This window comes from Chelonia mydas, chromosome 24 (genome assembly GCF_015237465.2).
Source record: "Chelonia mydas isolate rCheMyd1 chromosome 24, rCheMyd1.pri.v2, whole genome shotgun sequence".
Lineage (NCBI taxonomy): Eukaryota > Metazoa > Chordata > Testudines > Cheloniidae > Chelonia > Chelonia mydas.
The window spans coordinates 6,320,010-6,343,802 of record NC_051264.2 but is presented as its reverse complement, the minus strand read 5'-3'; the positions used below and the strand labels follow the sequence as shown (position 1 = coordinate 6,343,802).

Here is a 23,793-nt window from a genome sequence, read left to right as displayed (position 1 = left end):
TAATATCCAACCAAACCTCCCCCACTGCAACTTGCTTACCCTTGGTTTCTCCGTCCTCCTTGGAAGGGTGGGCAAGTAGATTGTATGGCTGGACGTGTAGGTGATGTGGCCAGGCTGCGCTGCTTGCTCCCACATCCAGGGGTGACGGGAGGTGCAGCCATTATTATTTTAGAAGGGCTATTTTTAACTTGAAATCATGCCCCCCCACTCTCTGACACACAGTACATAAATGGCCAGGTCTGTTTCATCCTGCTTGACTTACACTTTTATCCGTGCATTTTTTTCTCTCCCCTTTCCTCCCACCCCATCTCTCTCTCTCTCTCTCACTCACACACACACACACACACACACACACACACACACACACACACACACACACACACACACTGTTCTCAGGTGTGTTTGTGCTGCCGAAGATAAAAATAGTCTTTCTGGGGGAAGTGGCTGGCTGGCTGAGAGACTTGGCTGGCTGGCTGAGGGATGCATTCCTGAATGTATCTTCCCTATTCCCTCCTGAGATCTCACCTTCAAACACAGCCCGTGTCAGTGGAGCTGTACCCGTTCATGCCAAGTGGCCCAGGCTGGTTTTTTCATCCTGGCTTGGCTCCCGTTGGCGTCAGCAAGAGGTGGGCATGTGTATTGGGCTGGAGCGTTTGACCACTGCTCTGGCAGTGGTTTGGTCAGGCCCTGAAGGGAAAGGAGAGTGGGGCAGTGGTTAGAACAGAGTCCTGGGAGTCTCTCTAGCTTTGCCATGATGCTGGGCAAGTCACGCCTTTCTGTGCCTCGGTTTCCTCTTCTGTAAAATGTGGACAGTGACCCCACCCTCACAAGGGGCATTGCGGCCTGAATTCGTTGGTGATTGTAAAGTGTTATGAGCCCCTCAGAGGGAAGTGGCTGGACGGGGCAAAGAACTGCTGTGGCCGTTTCTGTAGCATGTCTCCTCCCACTGCCACCGGGTCCCTGCAATCACTCTGGTCCCAGCTTTGTCACTGGGGGTGATCTAAGCGTTTCCTTGGCTGCAGGGGGGATCGTCGGTGAAATCCATTTGTATGCATCTCCCTGTCAGACACATCCCTGCCTAGTGACCCTCTGTAGGGGGCATTCTGCACCCCTCGCTTTCCAGTAGCCTCTGCCAGCAGATCCAGTTACCAGCCTGCTCAGCTGTAGGAAACAAGCAGGCCTGCCTGTGAGACCTGGGGGAAAAGCCCGGCTTAGCTCTGTTCTCTGCAGTCCCTCACAAGCCTGACCTGCCAGCACTGCCCCAAGGGGAACATCATTTGCAATGAACGAGCTGAAGCTTGTGAAGATCTGGGCATTTGCTCGTCTTCCAACCTGCCCTGCCCCCCCGCCCCCCCCAGCAATTCGAGGCACAAACGCTCCGCTCTCTCTAGCTGCCGGCCTGGATTCTGCCGATATTCATTGCTCCTTCAACGCTTTCTGGAAACATCTCCCTGAAAGTGACCGTGAATTAGTACCCCGCCACACACTGGCCTGTCTGTCATCTCCGCAGGGGTCTCAGCACAGCAGGGCGGGATCTGGTCTTCCCGTCCTGCAAACATTTTTGGAGAGGTCGAAAAAAATGTCCCTTGCCAAATCAGGATGAAAAGTCCATCTTGAAAACTTGCGCAAACTGACAGCTTGCAAAAAAAAAAAAAAAAAAATCTGGCTTGGGTCAACTGCCACATTTTCATTTTGGTTTTGACCATTGTTAACCCCCCTATGCTTTAGCGTTCATTTCAAAACAAAAAAGTTATTTGTCCAGAAAACGGGAATTTTTCATGTAGAAAAGGTTGAAACTCCCCCCCCCCCGCCCCTGCGCGCAAACACACACACACACACACGCTGCCCCTTTCCAAACAAAAACGTTTCTGCTGGAAAAACTGGCATTTTGCTGACAACAACAATGACAAAAAATTAACTGGAAAATTCCCAGCCTGCTCTGGGTTTTTTGGGACTGGCAATGCAGTGGGTGCCCAGATGCATTTCAGAGCCCGGGTCAGGGGCGAGGCTGGGTCACCAGGCAGGCTGCTCTGCTAGAAGAACGAGATGGCGCTGCGACCCCTCTAGGAATGGTTCTTTGCCAGCACAGCTCCCCCACTGCCTATCTTATCCACCTGGTAAATGGCCTATATTTTTGCTTGGCTAGGGACAATCTTTATTGCCAACGAGGGCGAAAGGCAGGAGGGCCAGTAGCCGGGCTGGGATGCTTTTGGCTGCCTAAGCAGAGCCCTGCGTGGATACAAAATTGCGGATTGGATGTGGATGCCAAACATGGTTTGTGGATATCTGCAGATTTGCAGGGCTCTGTGCATAAGAGCGCGCCTGCCCCCGGCGTTAGGTGGAGTGTGCAGTGCCTGCGGTTTAAAGACCCATCCTCTTACGCAGTTTGGTCTTCTGCATCCGGCTCTGAAGCTGCTGAGATCCCAGATCTGGGAGCCGCTCTCGACCCATCTCTGATGGTAACTGCCCCTCACTGGGGGGGTTGGGATAAAGCACCTGGAATGGCCATGTCCTTTTCCCTGTGTTAGTCAGCATGGGTGCAGCTTAGGCAGAACTGATCCGATCTAGGTTCGTATCCCATGCCCACCACCATGGTCTCTGGGTGCCACACACCCAGGTCTCCCAAGGCGGAGTTGGTGTAGATGCTGAGAGCTGGGGAGTAAGGTTGCAAGCCCTCCAGGATTATGTCCTGTGATGAAACCTCCAGGAATATGTCCAATCAAAATTGGCAACCTTAGTGGACGGTGAGCCCTCAGCAGCCCAGCTGCTGTGTCCGGACCAGTTAGTTTCATCCCTGAGCAGCGAAGGGAGCAGGGTATCGTGGGGACCTTTATTTAACTGTTTCCTCCATTGCCCTGCACCTCGGGCACCAGTGGAAGCTGGATGTGGGAACACGGCCGCTCTGCCCTGGCAATGGCAGACACCCACTCGGCACTGGTGTAAATGGATGCAGGGCAGCAGCCCAGTGTGGCTCCGTAAACTTACTCATACCTGGCTCGCAGTGGCAGCAGGGTTGAACCCAGGCCCTCTGGATTTAATGGCACGGGCCTCTCCGTCCTGAGCTCAAAGGCCCCTCTCCAGTGTCTCAAGGCTGTAGCAGGCTCTTTGTGGCCCAGGCACCCACCAGAAGGGGACAGGTGGGCGAACCACGCAGTGGCCACAAAATGGTGCCAGGCCAGGCTGTGTGTTATGGGACAGCTGGGCTCAGTTGCTATGCGTGCGGGTCACTGCTGGCAGGAGGTGTGTCCTGAGGGCTTGTTCATTTTGTCATGTTTCTGACAGAAAACCCCTCGCCCTCCCGCCAGCCCTCATGTTACTGCGCCTTGTGGGGCAGCCCCTTCCCCAGGCTGGAGGGGCTGGCGTGATCAGACCATGTGCTGGGGGATGGGCAAGGTGGGGTGACTTTCTCTGTCATGAGGGCAGGGAGTTCTATGCGGGACAGGACCGGGCAGGGGCAGGGAGCTGCGCCTGTGGATCCAGGGCTCCCAGGGCCATCTTCACAGCTGCCCCATGGCTCAGGGGCTTGGGTAGCCCAGGCAGGTCTGTTCTCTCTAGGTCTGACACAACATGAGGGACAACTCACTGGCTGCCCCACCGAATCCATGGGAAGCTGGGTTCTGGGCAACCTGAGAGATGCCGCAAGCTGGCTGCATCACTCAGGGGGACATGGACCCCCTCACTCCCATAAGGCCACAGACTCACTGGCCAGTAGGACTAGGCAAGTCCCCTAAAGCAGCTACTGGCCGCGCAATGTGGAAAACCCCAGTATGGGAAGGGTTAATGCAGCCGCAGGGTTCGGATTAGCTCTGTGACAAGCAGCCCTTCTTGTAAGCCCAGGGCCTCAAGGGCTCCAAGGTGGCAAAAGCACCATTAAGTCGTGAGCCGGGTTAGGGTCCGGTGAGTCTCTGATCTGTGTTTGCCCCAGGGGCTAGACGGCGATGGCAAAATGCCAGGCTTCCTCTGCTCCGGCTGGTCTCCTGCTCTGGCCCCCTTCTCCCGGAGACTTGGGTTTGTAACTGGGGATCGGCTTATGGGTTTGTTGGGCTTTGCGCCCCTCCTCGTGGATGTCTCTGTTTCCTATAGCATGACTGGCAGCTTCCTTTAGGGAAAGTGGTGGAATGGCAGGGAGCGGGGCCCTGCAGGGCAGGGTTGGGGTGCACTGGCACAGCTGGGTGGGTGGGTGGATGGGCCTGCAGGTTGGGATTGAGGGGCAGCAGCAGAGCTAGGGAGCAGGAGGGGGCCCAGACCTGGCCTAGCTGAGGGCTTGTGGGTTGGGATTGACGGGGGGAGCCCAGGTGTGGAACATTAGAGGGGGCTGCAGGTTGGGACTGAGGAGCATTGCAGGGCTCTGCTGCTAGGGAGAGGCCCCTGTGATTCCCAGTATCCTTTAAGAAGCATAGGAAATGAATACCCAGAAATGTGCTTTTAAATGAGGTTCAGCTTGGGAAACAAAACCAGGCCGGCCTCTTCTCTCTCTCCCCCCGGCCTCCGCCGCGTGCCAGGCTGCAGCTGGGCCTGCGACCCCGCTGAGCGCTTCCTGCCATGCCCGGAACTGCTGCAAAGCCGGGCCCAGCTGGGTGCACGTGGGGAGAACAAAAGACAATCCCCCCATGAGCATCAGTGGCGGCGTCATGTCCGCATGCGCGAGATCAGCATCTGCCCAGAGTAGCGCTCTGAGCTGCAGATGTCCTGCTTCTCGAAGATGGTTGCCACCAACCATCTGCCCGTGTGTGGGTCTGGCGGGGCCGTTCTCCCCCTGCAGAGTCCAGATCTGCCCCCCCCCGCCCCCGGCGGAGGAATGGACCAGAACTGAGCCGAGGGCAATGCCAACTGGCCCTGGGGGAAGCTCCCTGCTAGGGAGAGCTGTTTGGCTGTGAATTCGTGCTGCCAGGCGCATGACTCCTTGGGGAACACAAGCACTGCCAGACTGGCTCCGACCCCAGGTCCGCCTAGCCCAGTGGCCGACACAGGAAGGGGTAAGAACCCCACCGTAGCAGAGGTGGGATAATCTACCCTCCCAGCCCATGGGTCTCACCCTCATCTGGAATAGGTAACAGTGGGCTCCAGCCCTGAAGCGTGCGCTTCTCGAGAGGTCTGCGCAGCACCCAACAGGGCCCTGGTCTCAGGTGGTGGGGACCTCCAGGTACTGCTGATAATCCTCCCTCTCCCTCTCCCTCTCCCTCTCTCAACAGTATCTAGGGCGCTTGCGGCTTGGATGAAAGATGTTCCTCCAGGAGTGCTGCTTCTGCCCCCCAGGGGAGTTTGGGGGCAGGGGCTGGTTCTGGCTGGCCTGGCGCTCCAGCTGGCCCTGTCTCGGAGAGAGAGGCCCTCTCTGTGTTACTGGCTTTTTGTCGAGCTGGTATAGATGTGTGGGGTGGGCTGTGGGCTGGCCAGGGCTTGGGGAGATGATCCCCTGGGCAGGGAGCTTTCATAGTACCAGAGGGTTAGTAGGGACTGCAAGGATTTGAAGACCGCTACCATGTCCCCCTCCTTCATCTCCTCTTTTCCAAACTAAACATACCCAGTCCCTTCAGCCTTTGCTCCTACGGCGCTGGCATTCCAGCCCCTGGACCACCTTGGTCGCTCGCTTCTGGTTCCTTCCCAGTTTCTCTACATCCTTTCTACACAGCGATGACCAGAATTGGATGCAGCCCTCCAGGACTTTCTCTGGTGCCTGCTGGGGCTGAACTGGCCGGCCCCGCTTCCCAGCAGCAGCCCCTTCCTGGTGAGGAGAGAGGGCGGCTGCCCATCCTTTAGGGCGCTGCAGGTGTCCCCTGTCAAACAGGCTGGGATCAAGGAGCCGCTGCTCCCTCGCCCGCCATGGTCTGGTGCCAGCGACAAGCGGTGTAAATAGACACAGGGTGGGGCGGAAAACAGCCCCCTGGAGAAGGGACGTGGCTTGGCCAAGGTCAAACAGCAGGGCCCTGCTGAGTCTCAGGCCAGCGTGCTGCCCGCTAGGGAATCCTTCCTCCCCCATTAGCCATCCCTGCTGTCCGTAGTCGGGTCCTTCCCCCACCCGCTGTCCCCTCCTCTCGCTGGGGTGCTCTGTTGATGCTCCCTGTGGAACAGCTTTCCCCCTCCTGGAGACATCCTGCTCTGAGGTGACGGCTCGCCAGACTGGTTTGGACAGCACCAAGCCCTACTCCGCTAGGCCCCTGGGCCAGCATGAGGCTGCGGGGGAGCGGGGGGCCGGTTGCCAAGCCCCTGCTTGGAGTCTACAAGCAGGAAACGGGAGCTCTTGCCCAGAAGCCATTGACAGCCTTGTTATCTGTGTGTTATCTGGTGCTCTCCGGGCTGTCACCAGGGCTCATCTCCCCGCCCTGGCCAGGTCCCCGATGCCAATCGCGCGTCGGCCTCCCTTGTTGCCGTTTTCCCTCCGACGTAGGACAGCAGGGAGCGAGGCCGGCCTGGTGGCAAACGCCCTGGCTTGAGAGGAGGGACATCTGGGTTCAAGAAAAGGTTCTGCCCCCGACTGCCTGTGTGATGCTGGGCAAGTCTCTTCATCTCGGTTCCCCCTCTGTACGATTCCTCCTCTGCCCTGTGCGTGTGAGGCAGAAGAATAGAACCCAGGAGTCCGGAGTCCCTGGACCCCGCTATTTCCATCGTGGGCAAGGTACAGCGACTGGGTCATTTTCCCCTGCAGGCATTTCAGAATGCTCCAGCGTCAGCTTGCTAGGGCTTCCCTGCAGGGGCTGAGCTGGGGGGCGTGTGTTGCAAATCGATTCTCATATACCTCTTGGCCATTCATGAACTATCCCAACCCCCTTCCCCTATGGCTATTGGGAAAGGAGGGTCTTCAGGCCAGCCTAGAAATGATTAAGCTTTGCTCTCTCTGGTCTGCCTGCCGTATCATTTATAATCGGCATATTAAAGTATACAGTGGCAGGTTTATTTCCCACTAGCTTTGGCTGGCACAGAGTTGTTGGCATCTCTATTATGGCCAATTGGTCTGTGATTTGTGTGTAACAGGGTCCTTGTGCCTTGCTGGGATGTTACCGTCCTTTTGCTTACGCGAAATCCACTTCTTATTCCAATGCAGGGGATCTTCTTCAAGAGGCTTGTCTCGGAAGAATGTCCCAAAGCATCTCCCAAATGTATTGGCCAAGATTCTCACAAGTAGGTAGGGTGAGCTTGAGAGGATCACAGGTCTCTGACTAAGTCACATCTTCAAAGGAAATCAATGGGAACGGGGTGTCTAAATCTGGATCCGGGCCCTGGCTGGTTTTGTAAATCCCATCCTTAAATCCTTATTGAAGCTGCTAAATAAGTCTCCTGATTTTTCAAGTACGGAGTCACCCAGCAGCTCCTATCTGAGGCCGAATGGGGGCTCTTGGGTCCTCAGCACTTCTTAAAATCAGGCCCCTTATTTAGAGACTTAACTGGAGATCTAAGAGCCCAACTTTCGCCACTGCTCTTTGAAAAGTTTCCTCCCCCTTAATTAGAAGGCTCAGCCCTGTTAAGCTCTGTCTCTTGAGCCCTGGAATGGCTGCTTAAGGGAAATTTCACTGTAAAATATTGATACGAGCCAGGGATATTGTTTGGGGGGAACCTTGATTATTTACCACTAAAAAAAAAAAAAAATGTCCTCAGAGTCCTGGTTGCCTGAACCCGGGAGCAACAAACAGCAGGCAATTTCCTTGCTCAGAAATTCCCATGTCTGCCACTCCAGCGAGCACTGTGCCCAAGCATCTCTCTCTCTTTGCTTCCTCCCAGGATCATGCTCACAACTGCTTCTCCTGACTCTCTGCCTCCAACACACAAGGCCTTCAAAACTGATATCTTAGCCCTTGCACTTGCAGCTAGGGAATACCCCCCCACCCCCCCTTGCTCCCAAGCCCACCAAGCTCAGCTCTGACCTGCCTTGGGCAGTCCTTCCATTGTTTGTAGCTGTCTCAACTACATAAAGGGGCTTAACTGCTCCTTCCATTGATTCTGAAAGGGAGTTTTTGGAACAGCCATGGACTATGTCTGTGATTGTCAGCTGATGGCACCTTTGGGAATAACTATATATAAATACTGAGATCTCTCATCCCAATATCAACCTATCTGAACCGTACTTGGCTTGGGAGAGTTTCTGGATAGCTTGGGGATGACCAGAGCTAGATATGGGGATTCTTATATAGACAATATTAATAATCAATTTCCATGCTGCCACAGGTCATCCCCAGCTATGACTCGGCTTTTCCAAGCTAAGCAAGGTTGGGCTACATTGATCTTTGGATGGTAGATCTCCAAGCAGGACCCTGGTGGCATAGGAAGTGACACTGGTGATGCCGTAGGGGCGCTCTTCCCTTTGGTATGGAGTCAGTGGCTCAGCATGGTGCTAGGGAGCTGTGCAGCTGGAGGTGCCACCTGTTTGATGCAGTGGGAGACCAAGGTCCTGAGCTCTTGTGGGTGGCTAAAGCCCTGGTGATATGTTAGTGTTTATGAAGCTGACTTCTGGGACCGGGATGCCAGGGCCTTTTACATTCTGCTGTCCTACGTCTCCACTTGCAGTTGTGGTCTCATAGCATTCTTCAATTCCTGTCTCAAACGTGTGCTATGTGGCTGTTAAACAGCCCCTGCGTCCCACCCCAGGGATGTCTGAATTTCCACAGCAGATGGTTTAGAGGCCAAGGCCATTTCATAGCGAAGCAATGGGGCTGAGTTAGCATTGGCCAAGCTCCTTCTGTTTCATGGACAGAAGGTGCTGGTTAAAAGCCAGGCTTTTCAAAAGGAGCACCAAACACACTGGCAAGACTTGACACCTAAGAGGGGCCTTGTTTTCAGAGGACGGGGCTCAGCACTCTCTGAAAATCCGTCTCTTCCATGGTGTCATAAATTGGACCTCCAAAATTACTAATGACTTGGAATCCTGGCTTGGAGAACATGGGGATCTTTTAAAAGTTATTTATCTGTAATACAGTAACACCTAGGAGTCCCAGCCATGGGCCAGGACCCCATGGTGCTAGGCGCTGTACATGTTCATTGCTATTAGGTGTATTATGGTAGCACCTAAAGTCCCAGTCCTGGATCAGGTCCCTGTTATGTTTAGTCATACGCACAGGAAAGTTAGATAAAAACCATGAATACCCTTGGTGGAAGGTTGCCCTGGAACATGACTTTATTACTTAAACTCCAGAATGGTAACACCCAGTGACCCAAAACCAGTGAGAGACAAAGCAGGCTGCTCCCTAAAGTGGAGCAGCACAACTCAGCCCACCTTATTCTAAGCAGGCTCTCTGCAGAGCTGACTCTGATTGGACACTTCCCGGCTGAGCCCTCTAGCTTGCAAATTCAAGTGATAGCTTGTGATTTTAACACAAATTCAACCTACCGCAGAGCCCATGGTGTTAGGCTCTTTAAGGTGGGAAACTGAGGCATGAGTCCACTTAATTTAGGCTTAATCAATTTTCCTCTTTATTTATACATTTTCAGACAATTGTCACTTATAGTTTCTGATCATATGTTTATGCCAGACAATAGAGAGAGAAAATGGAACAGGTGTGGACCCAAGTTCTGGGACGCTTTCCTATCCTTCCTGATGGCTGTCTCACTCTCTGGCCTCTGGGCTTTTCCTTCAGTCTCATTCTTTCCGTTTCCGGTCTGGTATTTCTCTGACTTGGGCCCTCTTTCACTTGGTTCTTCTACATTTCCACATTAGAGTCGTTAGCTTTCCTGCAGCCACCGTTATTTAACATCACACATACCCAGTTCTCCATCGACCCACGTTTTCATGATTTGTTTTTCCATCCTCCCCTCTATGCTGTCTGTAGCAGTGTGGCTGTTTATTGTGCCCGGGGGGTGTTTGAAAGGGTTTTAGCCTTGTTAGCCCCCTCTGGCAGACCCCAGAAGTACTCCACATAGCCTTGTCAACTGCTGGAAATGGTCCACCTTGATTATCACTACAAAAGGTGTTGTTTTTTTTCTCTCCTGCTAGTAATAGCTCACCTTACCTGATAACTCTCATTACAGTGTGTATAGTAACACCCATTGTTTCATGTTCTCTGTGTATATAAAATCACCCTACTGTATTTTCCACTGCATGCATCCGATGAAGTGAGCTGTAGCTCACAAAAGCTTATGCTCAAATAAATTTGTTAGTCTCTAAAGGTGCCACAAGTCCTCCTTTTCTTTTTGCGGATACAGACTAACACGGCTGCTACTCTGAAATCTATAGCCTATTTTGTGACTCACAGCACCCTTGACTCAGGCTGGCTTAATGGCAAATAAAGTTCATGCAAACCTCAGAGTCCTTAACTGCAAAATAATCCAAAACAGTCATCAAGGAAGCCCCCAGTCATGAGCTCCACCTGCTTCTGCCAGCTCTCTCTGGCTGGAGCTTGCCCTTTGGCCCTGCTTCCAAGTTAGTGTTTGTGCGTGCGTGCGTGCGTGCGTGCGTGCGTGCGTGCGTTCCTTCCTTTCTCTCTCTCTCAACCAGATACACCTCTGCCCCTTCCTCCTGCCTTTTATATTGGACCACCTGGTTCCCCTCAGGTGGGCCCCATCTTGTAATCAGGGTTGGTTTAGCCCCAAGCTCTCCAGCCTCTGGGCAAGGCACCCTGTTAGTTATTCGAAAGTAAACCACTGACATTCCATCAATATCAAACGAACGCATCCTCCTCCTTCTTTACCATTCAGCAATTGGCCTCATGTTTTGGTATCATCCTCCGCTCTGCCTGGGTCATCCTCAATTATTCATTGTCACCTTGCTTTTTAGCTACTGCTTCTCACTGTGGTGCCAACAGGAGAGCTCTCGCCCCTCGGCTTAGAGCGTCTTCCTCAAAGCGCTACAGCGGAGCAGCTGCCCTGTCAGCGTATTTTAATCGTTTAAAACGTGGGTTTTCAGGGGACCTCTGCCAACGTCTCGCATCCTGCTTGGCAAACCACTGAAAAGCCTGGTCTGTAATTTTCCCTGTTGCGTTTTTGAGGTCCTTCATTCGACGTTAGGGCCTAGGTATTGAATTGTTCCCCAGCCATGCGGTATTGAATTGAATTGTTCCCCAGCCACGCGGTACAGCCAGCAGCCTCCTCCGCTGGGAACTGACTCTTGAGAGAGGGAGCACGGATGCCCTTTCCTGCCTGATAACGCCCCCCTCTGTGTTTGTTCCCCCTCCCAGGACCGTCTCCATCTAGTGCCGCCCAAGGGAGAATCGCCCAATCGACCTGCCTGGCTGCTCCGGTGTCTCAAGCCTGGATTAAGCGAATGGGTCGCGGTTCAGTGACCTCGATCGGCCGCCTTTGGAAAGCCGCGTCCTCCTTGCCCGCCGAAGATTCCCACCGCTGCCCCCTGGTCTGAGGATACGGGGAGGGGCCCTGCTTGCTCATCCAGGAAGACCTGCCCTCCACCCCCCGCCCCTCGTCAAAGGCGGTTCCCATCCTCTTCTTCCTCACGCCTGTGAGATCTGAAGGCGGAGCGTCGGCCAGGGCAGAGCCATGGATGAGGGGTTCAGGGACCGCACGGCCTTCATCCGAGGGGCAAAGGACATTGCCAAGGAGGTGAAGAAGCATGCCACCAAGAAGATGGGCAAGGGCGTGGATCGCATGCAGGATGAATACACCAAGCGCTCCTACTCCCGCTTCGAGGAGGATGATGATGAGGAGGATTACCAGCCCCAGGATGGCTATTACCGCGGCGAGTCGGCCAATGATGAGGAAGGGGCCTCCAGCGATGCCACCGAAGGGCACGACGAGGACGACGAGATCTACGAGGGCGAGTACCAGGGCATCCCCCGCAATGAGTCCCTGAAGGCCGGGGACCACCTGGCCGACAACCAGCAGGTGGTGAGCGAGTTCAGAGACTTCGAGGACCTGGAAGGGGACAAGAAGAAGGACAAGGAGGAGCTGGCCCAGCAGTACGAGCTCATCCTGCAGGAGTGCGGCCACGGGCGCTTCCAGTGGACGCTCTACTTTGTGCTGGGGCTGGCCCTCATGGCCGATGGCGTGGAGGTCTTCGTGGTGGGCTTTGTCCTCCCTAGCGCCGAGAAGGACATGTGCTTGTCAGACTCCAACAAAGGCATGCTGGGTAAGTCCTTGGGATGCCAGGAGGGAGGGGGGATGCTGACCCTCGAAGGGGAAAGAAGCATTCTGGGGGATCGTGTTCCCGGAGGGAGCCTAGCCACCATAGGCCCGAAGCAGTGCATGTTGGGAAGGGAGGCAGGGAGATATAGGCACTCCCTTTGGCTCGGTGTGGAGGGGGGTCCTCGTGAGCTGAAAGTTAGTTTGGCATCCCCCTCCCCTCTTGGTGTCCTGCTCCCAAATGCACGTGGGAGTGCTCTGCTGTGGGTGACGCAGTCATTTTGAGTGCACAGCACTCTCACGGTTAGCGCATTGCCGGTTCAAGCCAACTTTTTGGGGAGCCCTGCTGGCTACAAAGCCTTTCAGTTGGGTCTGCCCACCACCACCACCACCTGCAAGGCTCAGGATTTTGTGTGCAGAGAGCCCCCTCCCTGTCCCAAGCTCCTATGAGATTAGAGTAATTGGTGTGTGCAGTGGGATAGCGGATGGGGTTTTGCAGAAGCCCCGAGTTGCACTTCCACCAAAATGGGGAGGACGCTGGCTCCGAGTGTGGGTTCAGATTATTCTCCCTTCTGGGCTCTCAACTGGTGTGCTGCAGCTCTGTACCATGCTGTTGGGGGCAAAAGTCGTAAAAGTGGCTCCCAGCCCCAGGCAGACCCCTGTTGGTTTAATAACACAGATTGAACCCACCGTGCACACAGGGCATGGCCAGAATGGGATCCGGGCCCCGATCAGTCTGCAATTTGTGTTTTTCTTTTGGCCCATGGCTGCAGGCCACCTTGGAAAGCTGGGAGAGGCTCAAGCAGCTTTCACTGCCTCTCCCCTAGCACATGGCAACTGGGGTTTCTGCCCTGGCTGTGCTGTGTGAACCCAGGGTAGACTTTCTCCACAAGAGTCCTGCAAATTGCTTTCCCAGTAGGTGCATTGTACCCTCCTCCCGCCCCTCCAATGGGGGTTTTCATTTTTGGCTCATGTGATTTCTGCAGCAGCTCATGAGCTGCTGTGTGTGTGTGTGTCTGAGGCATGCCACTGCTCTCTGGCAGATGGAATCGGATCTCCCAAGCTCTGTCTCATAGCCCCTGTACTGCTAACAGCTGACGGGGGTTCGAAAGAGGCAGGGACTTGGTTTTTGGGGTGGGAGGTTGAGTTCTATCTGCCCTGTGCCTTATTGAAATCCACCAAGTCCTTGGTAGTCCTGGATTTGGTTTGTCACGGCTCTTCACCTCTTTGCAGGAGAATCTCAAAGTGTCTTGCAGGTCAGGCCCCGTGATCCGTCCCCTAAGGCTGGTCAATATCCTTCCCCTGGGAAGCAGCAAAGTGAAATGACTTGGGTCTCGCACACAGTTAGTTAGAGAGCTGGGAATAGGACGTAGGGGTGCTGCTCTAACCACTAGACCTCGCACTCCTCCCAGAATTGGGATTGGAACCCAGGAGTCCTGAATCTCAGCCCCTCCCTCGGCTTTGAGACATGCCCGCTCTGTCCTGAGTCCGTTGTGTGTCCCTGACTGTCCGTCCCAGTGGCTAAAGGCTGGCAGCTCTCCTCCCAACCCCTGCACGGCCATGAAGATGGGCTCTCGGGAACTAGCTGTCTGGCACCTGGCTCTCTCCCGAGTGGGTCCCTGCGGCTTTGCTTCCTGCTGAGTCAGTGCTGGTGCCCGCGTGACGGGAGCCCGGTGGGAAAGGCCAGTGCAGCTGGGAGACGCAGGCCCAGGGAAGCTGTGAGGGGCGGCGGGGGAGGGAGAGGACGGACCAATATCAATAACTTGTAGATTTGGTCCAGCTTGGGAGGAACCGGCACCCCCCCACCACCACCACCTAGAGTGTCTGCTGCCTGAGGTGGGAGAGCCTCCTCTGTGGCCCACAGGCCCTCCTCGCCACGCAGCCTGAGGAGTGAACGTCCCAGACAGAGCCAACAGCCCACCCCGGCCCTCTGACTCTGGCAGTGTGGCTGGGGAGCCCTGAGGGGTGGGGGCTACCTGTGTCCTGCTGCCGCATCTCTGGCTAACTAGAGCATTGGAGTCTGGAGGGGCTTTTGGTCCACAGCTGAATCCGCTGCAAGATTCTTGGCTAGCAGCCCCCGGCTCCAAGACCAGAGGGCACGGGCAGGGAGGATGCACTGGCTTCCCCTTGGAGGCAGTGTCCCCTAGCAGGTAGAGACAGCATGCCCCAGCTGTGTGGGGGAAGGGGGTGCAGCTCCTGAGCCCCCCCCCCGGGAGGCTGTTTCAGGGGACGCCCCCCACCCCCGAGCTGGGTATGACAGCATCCCCGCCTGGACCAGGCCTTTGCATTTGGGTTGTACGGAGGTGGCTAGCGGCTCTTTTGGGCTGTTGATTTTCTCTTCAGCCCAGACTGAGATCCCAGATCTCCCTCCATGTCCGTGCCTTTGGAGGGGTGAGAGGGCTCCGTCCCTGGTTAGTGCAGCCATCCTTGCTGCTGTCAGAGCTGCACCCCGGTCGCCATCTCCTCTGGGGGATGCGGTGTTGCCTTCCCAGAGCAGGCAGGCAGGGATACAAGGCAGGTAGCGCTGCCGTAACCTAGGAGCCAGGAGAGGAAGCCCCTTGCCCCCTAGGGAAGGGTTCTGGGTAGGTCCCTGGGGGACTAAGGCTGCGCTGTCCCTCCAGAATAAGCCTCCCCAGGAGATGGGTCTGTATCGTTATCTCTGCTTTACACATGGGGAAACTGAGGCAGATATTGAGGTGGCAACTTGCCCTAGGTCACCTAGCAAATTGGTGAAGGAGCTGGGAGTAGAAGCCAGGAATCCTGACACCCAGTCCTCTGCGGAAACCACTTGCCCCTACTCCCCTTCTAGAGCTTAGACCAGAACCCCAGGGCCAACTGTCTGCAGCACAGGAGTTGAAGGAGCAGTGGAACCTGTGCGGGCAGGGCTCTGCCTGACCCTCGCCACCATAGTGTATCCGTGCCTCAGTCATGAAAGGACTGGTCCTCCCAACCCCCTGTGAGCCATAGTTACAGGTGGGGAAACTGAGGCACAGAGCAGCAAGTGACTTGCCCAAAGTCACGCAGCAAGTTGCTGGCAGAGCCGGGACTTGAATGCGGGCCTCTTGAGGGTTAGGGCTGGAGCCCTAACCAATAGGCCGGCCTTCCTCTCGAGCAGCTCTGCTGCCTGATATGCTGTCCTTTGCTGCCTCCCAGATTCCTTTATGCTGGCCCTGGCTATAAGGAAGGCTCCTGGCTTGGGAGGGAGGGGGCAGCCTGGGGTGGGGGATCCTGTTCCATACAGGCCTGGTCAGTAGCTGCCTCTCCCTAGTGAGGGGCAGAGCGCTGGCCGAAGGGTCGAGCGCTGTTGGGTTGATGTGACGGCCGGAGACAGCAGAGCTTTAAATGAAGTACTGCTCCCCCCCCGGGAGTGTTACAGCTGGCGAAGCAGAGCATGGGCTGGAGCCCAGGGAGCCCGGGGCGAGGGAGTTCTCGTGCCTTTAAGTCTAGGTTCAGTAACTGGGGAAGGGTTCATCCCCCTCGCTTCCTTCGAGGGCGGGCTGTGAGAGGGAGAGTGGTCTAGTGGGGAGAGCAGGAAGGGACCAGGAACCCCAGGACTCCTGGGTTCTAGTCGCCGCTCTGGGAGGGCAGTGGGGTCTAGTGGTTAGAGTCAGGGGCCTGGGTGCCCCTCAATCCCAACCTGCAGCCCCCTGCTGTTCCAGCCCTAGGCTTCCCCCAGACTCCCCAGCTCAGCCCATGTCTTTCCATCCCAACCCCATGTAGGATAAATCCCCGGTGGACTGTGAGGTGCAGCCAGATCAATACCCTGATGCCCTAGCCTTGTCCTGCGAGGGATGAGAGTGGACTTCAGTCTTTATGGCCCTTTTTTTGTTTTTCTTTTCTGGTGCTGGTAGCTAGGATTCATAGCCAGGTCTGTGGAGGCTGCAGCCCTCACCCATGGCACCTGTCAGCTGCTGCCCCCCGTTTCATTTTTGTTTTTTAAGTTCTGTTTGTCTCCAGTAGTTGAGCAAGGCCAATGACCAGGCAAGTAGCTGGTGAGATGAGGTGCTGCTCCATGGAGTGTCAGGAGGACTCTTGAAAGTCAAACTGCGGTTAGAGCCTGGGTCTGGAAGTCAGGACTGCAGGGTTATAGTCTGAGAGGGAATGGGATCTAGTGGGGAGAGCAGGGTTATTTGGGGAGTCAGGACTCCTGGGTTCTATTCCTGGCTGTGCTACTGTTTCTCCTAAAAGATCTGCTCTCAGAATTATTTTGGAGCCGCTCCCTGGCCTGTGATATACAGGAAATCAGACTAGAGGGGGAAACTGAGGCGCAAAGAAGCCATGTAAGAGGCTGATGCCCTGTAGGATTTGCTCAGCGGCTGGGATGTAGACCAGACCTCTTGCGTCACCCAACAGGCCTGTAGCCCAGGTGGGATTCGCACCCGGATTGCTGGCGAATGATCTCTCCACTAGACCTCACTGCTTTCCTAACCTGACTCTGTCTCCCAGATGGATAATAGTGAGGCTAATGACAGCGAAGGGCTCAGGCAAGCGCCTTGCTTGGTAGAACCGAGCTGGAAATAGCGGGTGGGGAGCTGGATTTGTAGCTAGGGGTGGCTCATGCTCTGAAATCCCTTTGGATGCTGCGGCGGGCAAGAGCTCCCGGCCGGCAGTGACAGTCGGTGACTCCCCCCTGCGTCGTCGTCCTCCTTCCCCTGCCGTCCTCGAATACCGGCATAATTTAGCCAATGTGAACGGGCCCCCAGCTTATCTCCCTGCACCACTGACAGCCCCTCCAGGCTTCGGCACTGCCGCAAAGAGCTTAGTGGGAATTAAATCCAAATGAAAGCAAGCAGGAGAAAATCTTGCCTGAACGGCTGCGGAGAAGAGAAGTGAAGGGGTGGGGCTGCTATAATTGGGGAGAGAGGGGAGAGCAGGTGTTTGGGAACCCGGGGAAGGCCCAGAGGAGCCTGGATTTCAAGCAAGTTTTGTGCTAGAGGCAGGCACAGGATCGACACCCCCGGCATGTGGCGATTTGAGCAGGTGCAGGCTGCACTGCGGCAAAGCTCGCTCCCCCTCCCACCTCGAGCATGGCCCGTCACAGCCCCGAGCGGGAGCTACCCCCCCTTGAAAGAGCCATGAAGACCGGGGAGGGAGCCCCCCCATCTCCCACTTGCGGGGCGCTTAGTCTCCATGGCCCTTTCAATCCTCGGCCTGTCTGCGTACTCCGTCTGCCCAAGGGCTCTGAGTGGGGGACCTCCCTGTCCTGCTAGGAACTAGAACGAGCCCCAGCAAACTCATCGCATGCAGGCATCGCCATACGACAGCAGGGCTGACTCTTGACCATGCCTATCCCGGGCCTGAGTGTGCAAAGCGCCTTCTCCCCATTCCCCCGGCCCCGACCCCAGGAGCTGCTTGGTCACTGCTTGGTGTGGCCCTCTGCAGCTTCCCCTCTGGAGATCCCCAGCTGGGAGAGCTGTTGCTGGCCCCGTGCATGCGTGGGGCAGGGCAGGAGTGCGCGTGCATGGGGGTGTGTGCAAGACGAGCACCTGGGCAGGGTGTGTAGGATGAGCACACTTGGAGGGATAAGTGTGGGGAGGCATGTGTGTGCCCGTGCCAGGGGCCAGGGGAACATGCTTGTGTCTGTGTGGAACCACGAGGCCGTGCCCAGCTGTGCGGGAGGCTGATTCCCATTAGGGTTTGGCCGGCCCGGCCCCTCATGTTGCCCCTCCCAGGGCATTATGCGGACAGTCACTTGCACTGACAGGATCTGGGCTGCAGAGTGGTTTGTCAGGGAAGCTCCTCGCTCTGCCCTGCGCTCCCCATCCCCACAGGACTCCAGCCCTTTTGCTGAACTCACGCTGGCGGTGCCCAGCGTGAACTCTGGAAGGACCCTGTCTGGCAGCAGTTGCCAGGAATGTCTAGCTGCTAATTCAGTGCGATTTGCTTGGGCCTCTCTCCTTGGTCCCACTCCCCTCCCAGAGCTGGGAATAGAACCCAGGAGTCCAGTCTCTGGCTCACCCCAGGTCTAATAACTGCAGTTCCCTCGCCGCCCACGGTTCCCAGGACACGTGTTCTGATAACAGCCCCAATCCTGGCCCATGCCTGGCTGTCTGCACATCCTGAGGACTAATTCCTTAGGCTTCAGGGTCTCCCCCTTTGATAAGCCATCCGCCTGTAACCATGAGGCTGCCAGTCACTGGCATTTTCCCTCATCGGCTCCTCTCTTTCCCCCAGCACCCTTAGCAGCAGCCTGAGCATTTCCTTCCTGAGCTTTGCACTGGGTCTGCACATCTCGTTACAGGAGAGTCTGGCTTTATTCTCTGCCTCCCTCACTGATCCTTCCGGCTTCCCGGAAAAGGCCCATCTCTCATGCCCCCCCTGTCCAGCCGCCTCTCCAATGAAAGGGCCTGAGTCAGGGGCGCGGTCAGGACACTGTCTGTCTTCTGAGCGTGGTGGGGGGAAGGCTGGGAGCTGTTTCTGCAAAGCGTCAGATCAACTCCACTTCCACCATCGCTCTCGGAGCCTGTGCGCTGGGGGATCTTGGAGCTCTGGCTGAATGTGCTCGGAGGGGGGCGCGGGGGGGGAGCCGCAGACACACTGCTTGGAAACCGTTCTGCTTCTAACTCACGTTTTCCCTGCGTGTCTCCCTCCTCTCCTCGCTTTACTTGCTGTACCCCAGTATGCTGCAGGAACGGTTACCCCGTAGCCCCAAGCGCAGCTGAGGTGGCTGGGGGCTGTTACTGGCGACCAGCGTAGTGTTTGTCTTTAGGGAGGCTGTGCATAAAAAAAAAGAGTGGTTTGTTCCCCCTCCCCCATTTCTGAGCCCCCAACTCTGGTGGGGTTTGGGGGGCACCTCTGTCAGTGTCGAAGAGCTCCTCCGTGCCAGCTGCAGGGCAGAGTGGTGTTGGGATGCCACGCTGCGGTGCTTGCCAGTGCTGAATTCAAACATAAGCATGACCGATAAAGCCAGTGGGTTTGTTACTACTCCGAGCTCACGGGACGCGGAGGACTGGCCACTTGCAGACCGGCGATCTCTCTTGTGAGCCCCGCAGAGCTGGCTGGTTCTGCGCCCGGGTCCCACCTGGGGCCGCGCCCTTGGCAGCTGTTGTGAGCTCAGCAGGCTTAAGTGGCATCGGAATCTGGTTGGGAGACTTCCAACGGGGCCACTTGACCACGGGGCCCTTCCCTTCGACGCCATGGCCTGGGCAAGGCGGTGCCAGGGGCACTATCGTCACACGTGGCTTTGCCCCGGTGTAAGTAGGGGAACCAGGACCCTGAACAGCTGCCTTGCGCTTAAAGGCTCCAAGGGCTTGAATGGACGGGTTAGAGGAAATGGAGCTGGAGAGAGGGGAGCCCCTGCACTTCTCAGCAGTAAACCAGGATGTGCGGGAGTTTGGAGCTGGATTGGTGGAGGAGCCAGGGGGCGAGAAGGAAGAATCTGCCTATTCAGCCCTTGGCTGCTCCTGGTTTGGATCCTCCAGGACTCCATCGTGGTGGCGGCGCCAGGCAGCCGTTGGAAACCAGAGTGCCTCCCGTGCCAGTGCTCAGTGCAGCATGCAGGGCCATGGGGATCCCGCGGCAGGTCAAACTACTGAGCACAGGGGCTGCTACGGACTGAGCCCCGGGGGAACCTGTGAAGCAAGGGGGTAGTCGGTGGAGCCTTGCACACTGGGCGGGGCATGGGGCCGTATTGCAAGCTTCTTGGAGGATACAGTAGAGGATCAGCACAGGTCATGTTCACTTTGAATCCTATGCAGGGCAATGCAGCTGGGTTTCCCTGGCATGAAGGGGGAGATGGGCCTCATGAGTCCTGCTCTGGCCGGCGTGTGTATTCTGCAGTGGGAGCTGGGCCCCATCAGCCTGGAGACTTCCAGGTGGATCTGGCAGCTGGGAGCAATACGCTGCTTCCAAGCAGCAAGTGGGGTGGGGGGAGGACAGACCCCAGGGCCAGTGGTGGAGGAACCAGATGGGACATGAGTGGGATGCAGCAATGGGGGGGCGGAGAGAAGGCCCCCCGCTGCGCCATCTCTGGATCCTGCTGCTGGAGGAAAAGGGTGGCTGAGAGGGGACAGTCCCCATGTCCCATCCCCTGTGCCAGCCGTTTGATTATTTACTGTTTATATTGTGGTAGTATCTAGGAGCCACAGTCATGGATCCCTATTGTGTGGGGTGCTGTACGGGCTGTGGCCTGGGACACTTCACACCCCCCCATGCGGGGCACTGTACAGGCACATAACAAAGAGCTGAGCCCTACCGCAAAGGGCTAACAATCTAAGATGGGAGATTTGCTCCTGGGGCACAGAGCTGAGAGCTCGCAGCGAATCGACATCCCTGCAGCATGGGCACCAAAGGCTGCTCCTGAAGGAAACAAACCAAGGCCGGGCAGACAAGCACAACCTCTTCCTTTAGGGTTGAATGGAAGGGCAAGCTCTGCTCTCCTTGTGTGACCCCCCAGCCTTGAGTTCAATGGGATGGCGCCAGGTGGAGGAAAGTTTCTGGCTGAAACAAGTGGGAGGGTGGGAGCAGACTGGACAATCTGCTGGAAAATGCCTCTACAGAACAATCCTGCACCAGCCTCGAGGTTCTGCCAGGTCGTTCCATCTCTAATGTCTCTGGCCCTGATTCTCAGGGTACTGTACGTCTGTGCTGCAGTCATGGGGTGTGGTCTGAGCTAGCTTCCATCTTGCCAGCCTGAGTACCAATAGCTGTGCAACCACAGCAGCCTGGCCTTCGGTTCAAGCCCACTCCAGTACCCTGGCTCCTTGCTCGGATGGCTAGCCTAGGCCGTACCCTGTGTTTCTGCAGCTTCCCTGCTATTGGTACCCGAGCCAGCTAGATCAAAGCTCACGCCTCTGCTGCATAGACATACCCCTAGTCACACTCCGGCAGCACAAAGGGGGTGGAAACAGCCCTCTGAGGATCCTACCCCCTTGCAGAGGCCTCCCCAGCTGGTGCAGAGCTGGCATACGGGCCTTGCACCTGCCCTGTTCCCAGCCCCTGGCATGGGCGTGGATTAGTGGTGTGGCTAGAGAGCACAGCATTATGGGTATCCTTTTGATTCCTATGGGAAACAGAATGTGAGTTAGAGCAGCCCCAAGGCTGCTGTAATTTACACCAGGGGTTGGACAGAAGCTTGCATGACCCAGAATATAGAGGGGGGGACATAAGGGGGCTTAGGAGCTCTCTTACCCCCCTGTCCCAAGTGTGGGAAGGGCATGACTATTAATCAGGCTCCCTGGTCCCAAAGCTGCTTGGCTCCTGCCAGCTGTACGCTTGATCGCTGGAGGCATACGGTTCTTCCTGGCTCCATTTGGAAATGCAGATGCCCCCTTGCCCCATATGCCCCCTGCCCCGAATCCCCCCCAATCTGTCCAGAAGAAAATCGTTGTGGCTCTTTGCTCTTCCATGGGGCCTGTCACCTTGTATCATGCTGATGCATGGCCCTGTGACTGCAGCTCAAATTGAAATGAAAGGCAGGATAAAAATAGCTGCTTCTCCTCTGCGTGCGCTCTGCCTCCCGGCACTCCACTACTTTGCTGTGGTGGCTGGCTTCCCACCCCGCCAATAAGCCAGTTCTTCCAGCCCAGGACCCCATCTGGACTTTGTCTCCTCGTCAAGGCTGGGTTATGATTTCTCGTTGGGCAATTTTCTCCGTGTTTTAAGTGGATTCAGCACTGGGGAAAGGGCTGGATTGACCAGCCCAGAGACCAGCTCCTCCTATGCATGCAACTAGGATAGGCATTGGGGTGAGCGTCCCCTGAATACAGCCCGTCATGGCCATGCTCTAAGCCTGCCCTACAGGGTTCACCTTCTGGGCCAGTGCAGTCCCCTTGGGGACCCAGTCTTCCAGCTGGAGCCACCAGCTGCTGCGTGGGCTGGAGAAGGATCAAGGCATCACAGACGCTGTTTTAAGGCGTGATCTTTAGGGTAGGGCATGGGTGCCTGTGCTGAAGTTGGCAGGCTTTGTACAGGTTTCCCACTGATTCTCAGGAGCAGGATTAGGGTGGAGGGATGTGGGATGTGGACAGCTCGAGCTAGTACTGATCCCTCTGGTGTCTGCAGACATCGAGAGCGCCTGCTCTACGTCCCGACACCGGTTTGGTCCAAAGAGCAGCAGCCTCATTCTCCCCATGAATACACTGGTGTAAAAGGGGAGTCCTGGGGTTGCAGGCGTCTTTCCGTTGTCACTCTGTTGCAAGGGTGACTGGTCCTGCAATCCAGTCCTTGAGCCCGGACAGACCCATCCTCAGATCTGCCTGCGTGGATTGATTGCCGGGTTGGGGCCATAGCTTTGGGTTTCCTTTTGAGATGAAAGCTCCTCTGGAAAGGTCAGGGAGTTCAGACTGGGTCAGTTCTGTTGAATGTGTCAATTTTCAGGCGAGAAGGGTCCGTTCTGATCATCTCGTCTGCCCTCCTGAATAGCACAGCCTGGAGAACCTCCCCGAGCAATTCCTGCATGGAGCCCGTAACGTCTGGTTGAGCTAGAATGTGTCTCTGAGAAAGAGATGGCCAATCTGGAAGGATGTTGGTAGCTCAGAGAGGGTTCAGAGAAGAGCCACGAGAGTGATTTAAAAGATTAGAAAACCTGGCTTGTAGTGATAGGCTCAATGAGCTGAATCTATTTAGCTTAACAAAGAGACCGTTAAGGGGTGAGCTGATCACAGTCTATAGGCACCTAAGTGGGGAACAAATACTTGATAATGGGCTCTTCAGTCTGGCAGAGGAAGGTCTAACATGAGCCAATGGCTGGAAGCTAAAGCTAGACAAATTCAGACTGGAAATAAGGTGAATGTTTTTAACAGGCAGAGTAATTAACCCTTGGAACAACTCATCCAGGGTTGTGGTGGATTCTCCATCACAGGCCATTTTTAAACCCGGATGAGATGTTTTTCTACAAGATCTGCTCTAGGAATTATTTTGGAGCAATTCTGTGGCAGGTTTTATCCAGGAGGTCAGACTAGATGATCACAGTGGTCCCTTCTGGCCTTGGAATCTATGCATGTAAAGACCCAAGTGATGGAAAATCCCCCACGTCCCTACATGTGGTGTTCCTGGGGTTCATCCCCCTCACTGTTGAAAAATTTGCACCTTATTTCTAGTCTGCATTTATCTAGCTTCAGGCCGTGTCTACACTATGGGGACTATCCTGGCACAGCTACGATGCCAGGCTCTGTTGGCATAACCCCATAGTGTAGACCTGAAGCAATGGAAGGGGTTTTTCCACTGGTGTAGGAACACCACCTCCATGAGCAATGGTAGCTTGGTTGATGGAAGCATTCATCCGTCACCCTAGATGTGTCTACATTGGGGATTAGGTCAGTATAGCTACAGTGTCTTGACACTCTTGCTGTGAGGCAGGTTTTCCAGGCCTCAGATCATTCTTGTAGCTCTCTTCCAAACCCTTTCCAATTTATCAACATCCTTGTTGAAGTGCGGACACCAGGACTGGCCCCAGTATCCAGCAGCTCTGTGCAAAGAACTGATCTACAGTGTCTGAAACTGAAAAATTTGGGAAGGGGGCAGGGAACAGTGTCAGGTTGCCCCAGAATGAAAATTTTTCAGATTATTTTTTCGAATGAAATGATCCGTTCAACTCATTTTGGGTGGGTTTTGAGTTCTTTAACCTTTTTTTTAAAAAGCTAAAATTGAAGTAAAACTTGAAATGGAAAATCGTTTTGAATTGAAAAATTGAAAAGTTTTGCTTCAAAAATGTGGAAATGAAACATTTCAAAATTTGGGGGGATTTTTTTGGGGGGGGCAGGGTTGATTGGAACAATTCAATGAATTTGATACAAATTCACAAAAATGTTTTGGTTGACGAAAAAATGCGGATTTTTTTGATCCTGAAACAATTTC

The 23,793-nt window shown here is 55.4% G+C and overlaps 1 protein-coding gene across 1 annotated transcript in view; it reads left to right on the top strand.

The window, feature by feature from the left end:
* SV2A (synaptic vesicle glycoprotein 2A) overlaps nucleotides 1-23,793 on the top strand; it is a 59,130-nt gene that overhangs the window by 2,624 nt on the left and 32,713 nt on the right. Inside the window, exon 2 of the mRNA XM_037883086.2 lies at nucleotides 11,100-12,004. Within this exon, the coding sequence (XP_037739014.1) occupies nucleotides 11,416-12,004 (589 nt within the window). The 5' untranslated portion in view covers nucleotides 11,100-11,415. The remainder of the gene's footprint in view (nucleotides 1-11,099; nucleotides 12,005-23,793) is intronic.